The 9,248-nt window shown below is 35.8% G+C and overlaps 1 protein-coding gene across 1 annotated transcript in view; it reads left to right on the top strand.

The window, feature by feature from the left end:
- The window catches only part of LOC115211795 (pyridoxal 5'-phosphate synthase subunit SNZERR), a 31,344-nt gene extending 26,663 nt beyond the window's left edge, over positions 1 to 4,681 (top strand). Inside the window, exons 6-8 of the mRNA XM_029780497.2 lie at positions 970 to 1,116; positions 3,340 to 3,522; positions 4,374 to 4,681. Coding sequence (XP_029636357.1) covers positions 970 to 1,116; positions 3,340 to 3,522; positions 4,374 to 4,675 — 632 coding nt within the window. The 3' untranslated portion in view covers positions 4,676 to 4,681. The remainder of the gene's footprint in view (positions 1 to 969; positions 1,117 to 3,339; positions 3,523 to 4,373) is intronic.
- Positions 4,682 to 9,248: the final 4,567 nt, after the last annotated feature.

Raw genomic sequence — 9,248 nt, forward strand, 5'->3', positions numbered from 1 at the left:
GTAATGTTTGAAGATTAGTTTTTATCATAATATGAAAAACAATAGTTGATACACAGCAGGATGGATGTAATCTGTTTGTAAGCAATGAAAGATTACTTTTGTGTAACGGTTGGAATTGTGAAAGAAAACATTTATTTTTACTGTTATATTATACAATTCCTTGCCTCAATGAGCAAGTGATAAAATCGTAAAGCAATTGAAATAAAGATACATATAGATTTTCCTTGCATAGTTTGTATTTGTGTTCTCGTCATTGTTTAGTAGTAATTACCAAGAGAGATAGAATGATGTTGTAAGAGAACAGAATTAGAGCTAGTGAGAGTGAAAGAGTGTGGGATGTTTTTCTTTTTCCCTCTGGCTGTTTGTCTGTCTGCTTTCATGATTCTAGTGGTCAGTTCACTAACTGATGTTAGCTCTCTCTCAACTCGGGAGTTGTCACCAAAGTGACTAACTGGTTGAATCGTCACCAAGTGACTAAACTAGTTGAGTCGTCACTAAGTGACTAACTCAGTTGTCCTCGAGTCACTAACTGATTTTTGCTTGGGAGTTCTTGTTTTTATAACTATCCAGAAGGATAAACATATCATTGAGAACAATAGATTTAGTTGGTGGTCTTGTTATCTTAATTCTAGCTTTTGGTGAAATAGAAGAGGTTAGAAAGGTTAAGTGGTGAAGACATTATTTCGGCCTAGCTAAGGAAATCAGAAAAATGTAAAACTCTGTCGCAAAAAAAACCCCATTGATCCACTGTGAGAAAAGATCTGTTGAAGTGTTAATTTAAATTTGGCTATGGTGGATTGAATCCACTTCATATATCTATTTATTTTTGTTATTTCTAAGCATGTGTAACAGTGCTATTCTTCAAGATATTATTTGAAACAGACTTGTGTGATGTGGAGTGAAATACAAAATAGAATGTTTAACATTGAGATAAGTAATTTTTGTTCATTCTCTTTCCTTCTGTTCTAGTCCTCACAGCTGCTGATGTTGACAACCATATTGACAAACACAAGCTCAAAGTTCCTGTTGTTTGCGGAGCACGTGACCTTGGTGAAGCTTTGCGTCGAATTTCTGAAGGTGCTGCTATGATAAGAACCAAAGGAGAAGCTGGAACAGGTACAGTAGTTTTAATATATCAATTTGTTTTGTTTTATTTTTATTCTTTTTATTAAAAGACATATTTTTCTCAAAAACACTAGAACAAATAATAGTTAATCTATTTTTATTTCAAGAAGTAGAAGGAAATGTGAGTTAATTATTTTCATTTTTGACTTTGTTTTTGAGATATTAATTCTTTTTTACTGAATACAAACTAAAGTTGGTATTTGACATTATAAGCAACAACAGGCCTACTGATGAAACCCAAACTACTTATCTATCACTTGCTTCTCTTGCTGGCTTTAAATGGCTAGTGGATTATCTATCTTGTGGAAATATAACCACAAAACTAATTCATTGTCTTATTTGAAAATAAAAATTTGGCAAGTGCTTTGTTGTGCAATTGGTAATGTTGTTGCTAACAAGTGACGGATATCATCATCATCATCATTTAATGTCCACTTTTCCATGCTTGAATGGGTCAGATGGAATTTGTTGAGGCAGATTTTCTATTATTGAATGTCTTTCCTGTTACCAACCTTCTGTTTCCAAGCAGGGTATTATTTTCCCATTGTTAGACATGTTTTTCACAGACTGGAAATGAACACACTTGTTTGTGTGATGATTTACAATCATCATGATGTCTAGTCAAGGGAACACACACACACACACTTAGATATGTACATATACATACATACTCACACACATACTTATTTAAATACACATACATACAATGGGCTTCTTCTGGTTACCATTTACCAAATCTACTCACAAGGCTTTGGTTAACCCTTGGCTATTGTAGAAGATACTTGCCCAAGGTGTTATGCAGTAGAACTAAACTTGCAACCATGTGACTAGGAAGCAAAGCTGGTAAGAGCAAGTTTATTGTATACAATGTTCAGGTGCACTACAGATCATCAGATATTCTGCTCTATTTTCTTCTTTATATAACTTCTACTATATTGTTTTTCCTATATATGAAATACATTCATTTTTCAGAATAGTAATTGTTTTGTGCAAAACACAGGACCATTTCTTGTAAGAGCACCTTATTGGTACTCTGCACCCACTCCACTCTGTGATTGATGATGGGAAGGGTGTTAAGGTGTAAAATTCTAATTTAAGCAAAATTTGGAATATAATGCTGTACTGCAAAAATGGTAAACAAGATGATGATGATACACTTATATTTTTATGTTTTTTACATCTAATTAGATTACAGAACTCCTTTTTAAACTAGGCACAGGCAACTTTTTTTTCAAGAAGTGAGCTACACTACTATAAAAATTTCAAAAATTTCATCAGGTATGTCATTCAGAAAGTCACACCTGCTGTAGGTTGTCTTTGACTAACTTAAAGTATTTGATTGATTTTTCATTTAAAAAATATATTTATTCTAATTACAGAATATATTTGTTCCTATGTAACTAATTTAAATAATTACTAAATATATTTTTTATAGTTAACCAATACAATATCAACTGGCTTGCAATTTGCAAATATATATCCTATTTTAATAATTATATATATTTCATATACATAAAATGCAATTTCTTTTAGTATATAGTATTAAAAGATAGAAATATTGCAAAGTACTGAACTCTTTTTTTTTTTTTAGTTAAGCTTTTTTCTCAGTTAATTTGAGAAGCTGACTTACAATACTTTTAGCATGTTATGTAGGAGAAGAATTAGTTTTAATTTGTTGTATACTATTGAAATCACAGCTAAAAATTATTCCACAAGGGTATAGTTTTAGTTGGGTGGTAGCCCTAATCTTTTGTCCTATTTAACACTACAACCTAGCCCTTAGGTGTCATTTAGCAAAGCTATCTCTCTTTCAAGCATTTGGACCAGGCATCCACCCTTTCTTTACTATTCTCAGAGGCTCTGCATAAGGTCATAAGCAATACTTTTTCTTCCTTGACTAAGATATAAAAGTTGATTTCAATTAAGCTCTTTAAAATAAACAGGAAGATGAAGAAATCAATATATTTCTGTTGGCAGAAAAGAAGTTTTAGATAAGTTATAAGTGCTGATTTATTTAGAAGTCAAATGGACAAATACTATTTAACTCCAGCAGGATTTGAACTCAGAACACTTTACTCAGATTTTGCTAGTGTCAATATTTTGTCTCTCATTTCAATATTACAAAATTCATCAGTCAACTCACTACCCAAAATATGCTGTATATATTATTAAGATATTATTTCCAAACTTTTCCTTTTTCTTTGTGCTTTGCAGGTGATGTCTCTGAAGCTGTAAGACATGCTCGTACTATCAATCGTGAAATTAGAACTGCTCAAGCTATGGACTCAACAGAACTTTATGAATATGCTAAAAAGCTACAAGTTCCAATAGAACTGTTGCGGAGAACTGCTGAAATGGGTCGACTTCCAGTGGTAAATTTTGCTGCTGGTGGCATTGGTAAGTCTAGTGTTTTCATACAATTCTATACTGTTATTCATTGTTGTGATAAGCTCTAATTATAGGATCTACCTCTCAGATATTTGGCATGGACACTCACATTGAACATGTCTGTATTGTATATAGTCACCTTTTTTGTTAAATGCAGCAGCCAATTCTCACTAAACAAAACATCTTACTCTTTTTCACATATTTTCCATTTACCAAGTTATAGCATGCCTACAATATAAAGTATTATAAGTGCTTGGACATTTGTATTAGGATTGTAAGGTAAGGGTAAAAGTAAAGACCCTCTTTGGTCATGAAGACCATGGGATCGCACCGAGAAAGTTCCCCTCCAAGGCACAAGTCCGGACAAAGTTGTTTTTTGGAAGACTAGCAGTTGTCCATGCATACCAGCCTCCCCTTTCCATGCCACCGATGTTATCCAAGGCAAAGCAAAGGCCAGTACAGCTTGGCACCTGTGATGTTGCAACTCATTTCTGCAGCTAAGTGAACTGGAGCAATGTGAAATAAAGTGTCTTGCTCAAGAACACAACACCCAGCCCAGTCTGAGAATCAGGTTTGCTACCTCATGATTGTGAGCCCAGTGAGCTAACCACTGAGCCATGCACCTTCACATTAGAATTGTATATCTTGCATATCTAAAGTGCTTGAATTATGGTGGTGTCAAGTATTTACTTGGCTACATCTATACTTGAGGTCTGTTGAAGTAAAATTAATCAGACCCAAGAATAAGATCACTCCAGCTAATATTTATTTTTTTGTAACTTTTTATGTTATCTTCCATGTAATATCAACTGTTAGTGATATTTACTAATCCAGTGAAAAATATATTTTGTTTATTTCAGCTACTCCAGCTGATGTTTCATTGTTGATGCAACTTGGAGTTGATGGTGTGTTTGTTGGCTCTGGTATCTTTAAAAGTAGTTTACCCGAGAAACGTGCCAGAGCAATGGCTCAAGCTGTGACCCATTACAATGAACCTTCTGTTCTTGCTGAACTGAGTGAGAACTTAGGTGAAGCTATGTTTGGAATCCCACATACTGACCGACCACAAGACAAAAGGCGTGAAGGGCCAATAGGAGAGGAAGTGAAGATTTGGAATGCCACTCTAAGCAATCAAAGTTCTTCAACCAAAGTAAGCAGCTGATGACAATCAATAACTGCTCAAATAAACTAGGCTGATAAAATGCTCCTTTTTATAATGACAATTTTTAACCCATGTCTCTCTGAAATTCTCTTGACAAAAATTTTATTTTTTCTATTTTTAAATTTGTTTCCTTGTCTCATTCTAATATTTGAAATTGTACATCAAATAAAAGATAATTTTAAGAAAGAGTTTTGTTCTTTTAGTCTATTTTGTCTTTTATTAAATTTCTCTAGTATTTTTTCGTATTAAATGTAACATCCAATGAAATTTGCAGTTTCTTTGGCAGAAAATGTTTTCACCATAGCTGTAGACAAGGAACAGCTTTGGTTTTTTGGCTATTCAACCTTCAAGAAATAGTTGTCAAATTTCCTTTATAGAAAACACTTTAAATAATGTGGTCTGCATTCTGTGTACATAGAACCATGATGGTATGGTCGCAGGTGGAATGCCTTTGATCATAGATTTGCTCAATCAGGACTAACCTAGGTTAAACATCAAGTAAGACTATTAAAATAATCAACAAAAGTAACCACATTAAAAGAAGCAAAATTACTAGCTTGAAAACAAGGCAATACAAAATAATGATTAGTGGTTGTTTGATAGTGATAATAACTGTAAAGTGAATAATTATTTGTTAATTTGAGGTCAATACTAAATAAAGACAACCATGTAAGTAATAATTAGTTGAGTTGCAGGCATAGCTGTGTGGCTAAGAAGTTTATTTCCAAACTACATGGTTTTAGATCCAGTCCTGCTATGTGGCACCTTGGGCAAGTGTCTTCTACTAGACCAAGAAAAGCCTTGTGACTAGATTCCATAGATAGAAACTGAAAGAAACCCATTATATATATATCACTATCATAATTGTTTAACATCCATTTACCATGCTGGCATGGGTTGGATAGTTCAACAAGGACCAATAGAGGTCTGTACCAAGCTCCAGTGTCTATTTTGGTATGGTTCCTGCTGCTGAATGCCCTTTCTAATGTCAATCACTTTATAATGCATTAGGTGCTTTTTTGTGTGTGGAAACTAGTGAGGACACCAAGTAGCTTGCAAGACAAGATTCTCAACTGAGTGGGGGTGTATTGAAGGAGATGGCTTTATGCCAAGTATGAGAAGTTAAAGAATGATAAAGGAACGGGTATAGGTGTCTTGTAGAGGAGATGCGTAGCTACTCCAGCTGGAAAAAAGTGATGGTGTGATGAGGTATCAGAGCATTCTTTCAAGTTAACCCTTTTGATACCACCCTGCCTGCAACAGCCCCAGTTCTATGATACAGATTTCTTTTTTTATGTATCTGAATTAAAACCTTCCATTAAAATTGCATGTTAATTAATGTTCTGAATTCCAGCTTAATAATTACAAACTTAGTTTATTAAATTCTTCATTATTTTAGAAACTTACTGAAACAAAAAGCAATGCATTTTAACACAAATATGGTAACAAAACGGTTAAAGGCAGCTGAATATAAGATAAGTGGAAGAGGATTGAACAAGGTAAGTGGAGAGATAAGTTCACAAGAATGTGAAAGGTGGGTGACAAATAAAGATAGGGAAAGAGAAGAGGTGGATGATGAACACAGGTGGGGGCATGGTCAATGTCGAATATCAGTCTGAGGAGAAATTTGGTGGAGACAGGAGGTCAGGGAGTTAACAGATGGCAACACACATGATGTGAAGTAGGGGAGTGCAAGAGAGATGTACTGTGCAAGGGGTGAGGGAGGAAATAATGACACAGAGGTAGCAGGGGCTGTACAGGAGAAAAGTCAGGTGAAAGGAGCATTTGGGTGAAAATAAGATGGTAAGAGATGATATTGGAATTTGAATGACAAAAGAAAATGGTTCCAGGGAGTGATAACTGGTAGCATAAGAGAGGGAATGAAAGATGTACTGTTCTGTTCTCATATAATTACAGCAATTGAGTGAATAGTGCCATAGTCAGAAGAGCAATGGTGGGGTCAGCATTAGGAAGATAAATCATAGGAGAGACTCAGCAAGGACAGCTTGGGTGTAGGGCCATGAACATAAACAGTTTTTGAGGCCTCATCTTTGCTGAGATGGATGGAGCTTCTCATGCACAGTAACTCACCATCTCAATCTTTTGTCATCTCCTCCATGTGGCTCAACATCTGGAGGTCATTCTTCACTATTTCATCCCACATCTTCCTGGGTCTACTTCTTCCTTAAGTTCTATCTACATTTAGTAAACAGCACTTTTTTATACAGCTATCTTATCCATGACCATACCAGTGTAGTCTTCTCTCTTGCACATTACATCTAATTCCTCTTACACCCAAATTTTTCCTGCAACACATTTGCATGTTGTCACACATGAAACTGATGTTACTCATCCAGTGGAGTATGTTAGCTTCCTTTCTTTCTTGCCTTTGCATGTCCTCTGCATTTACTACTAGGTAGCCTTGCTGTTTGTACACAAGCATCATACAATATGCCTTTCACACTGAGAGAGAGAGACCTTTTGTTACCAACAGGGGTAATAGCTCTCTGAACTTTCTCCAATTGGTTTTTATTCTAGTTACTATACTTTCAGGGCATCTTCCTCCACTACTACTTTGGTGACCTAGGTAACAAAAACTATTTGCTACCTTCAGGAATTCTGTGCATCTTATTATATATTGCTCCTGCATATCTGCCATGCACAAAGAGTTTCTCTAATCTTACTGTGATTCCACCGCACCACATGTGTCTACAGTTGTCAATAAACATATTGGTCTTTCTGTTCAAATTAAAGTTACTATTAAAGCTAATGATAGAAATCTTGGCAACTTAAGAATTAAGGAAGCTTTGATTATCTATAAATTAAACCCACAAATAAATAATAGATTGGAGCTAGGCACACAATACATAACATGACATACACACACAGGCACATTTGCTACATATTAGAAAAGAGGTGATGAAAATTGATTTGTGGAGCGATGAGTTAATAATTGACATCACTAACATTCACGACGAAGAGAAACGCTTGAAAATTCAAATATAATCATAGAATTATTTTATCTCTGACAAGAAACATCTTACCAAGGACAGTTCCTTTTTAACCCTGAAGAAGGGACTTGTGTCCTGAAATATTGGATACATATACGACCAAAGATTACCAGGTAACTTACTTTCAGTTTACATTACTTCATCTTAAAATCTATTTGCATTGTTTGGGCTTTTACATCTTTCAACATATATATATATATATACACACATATACATTTGTATGTATATGTATATATACTGGTGAGACCCATATTGGAGTACGGGATTCAAGCCTCTTTTCCTTATCTCCTCAAAGACATACAACATCTCGAAAGAGTCCAGAAGCTGGCTACCCGCATGGTTCTTGGTCTCAAGCATTTGTCTTATGAAGAAAGGCTGAAGACGCTCGACCTTTATTCTCTAGAAAAACGACGACACCGTGGTGATCTCTTGCTCACAACATCATAAGCGGAAAGTGTAACCTCTCGAAGGAGCTGTTCTTCACTCCTGCTCCAGAGCGTCGGCTGCAGGGTCACTCCGAAAAGCTCTATCTGCGACGATTTCATCTCAATCGAAGGAGAGGGGCTTTCTCTGTCCGGGTTGTGGATCCGTGGAATAAGCTGCCAGACGAGATAGTGAAGATGCCGACGACCGCTCGGTTCAAAGTCTCCCTTGACCACAAGTGGCCTGAACTCTTTACATGAACACCACCCTGTACATAACTCCATGTCCCCCTACATGGCCTTGCTTTTTGAGCCAAAAAATTAACTAACTAACATATATGTGTGTGTACATGTCTCAGTGTTTGTATCCCCACCATCGCTTGACAACCGATGTTGCTGTGTTTATGTCCCCGTAACTTAGCTGTTTGGCAAAAGACACCAATAGAATAAATGCTAGGTTTACAAAGAATAAATCCCGGGGTCGACTTCTTCGACTAAAAGCAGTGCTCCAGCAAGGTTTCAGTGACATGACTGAAACAAGTAAAATAAAAGACTATGCCATTTTAACCCTGAGCAAAGCCAGGCATCTCTGCTAGTATATATATATAAAATTAAATAAAGTATTATTACCATTGATAATAATAAAAGAGCGGACAGCAAGTTTAACCTATGTAGGTAAAAAAAACAAATAAAGTAGGGTATCAGAATACCAATTGCTAGAAAGAGGAGCTAACACTCCAAAACCACAAATATCTCACTATTAATAAATACAGTGAATGCAATGAATATAATAAAATGGCTTTTTACATGGCACCAGCACTTACAAGCTCAAAAGATTAGGGATGCAAGGGACAAACCTATATGCAAGGGCAACCGTACTTTTATCTATCTTGACGAGTCTTTTCAAGTGTAGCAAACTGCCAGGAATCTGTCCCATCATCCTCTCTGTGAGTCCCAACATTTGTAGATCCTTTCTCACCACTTTGTTGCAAGTCTTCCTGGATCTACCCCTTCCACATTCCCTCTACAATTAGAGATGGGCACCTCTTGATGCAACTGTCCTCACTCATACACATTACATGGCCATACCAGCACAGTCTTCTCTCTTGCACACTACATCTGATGCTACATATACCCAGT

This window comes from Octopus sinensis, linkage group LG5 (assembly GCF_006345805.1).
Source record: "Octopus sinensis linkage group LG5, ASM634580v1, whole genome shotgun sequence".
Taxonomy (NCBI): domain Eukaryota; kingdom Metazoa; phylum Mollusca; class Cephalopoda; order Octopoda; family Octopodidae; genus Octopus; species Octopus sinensis.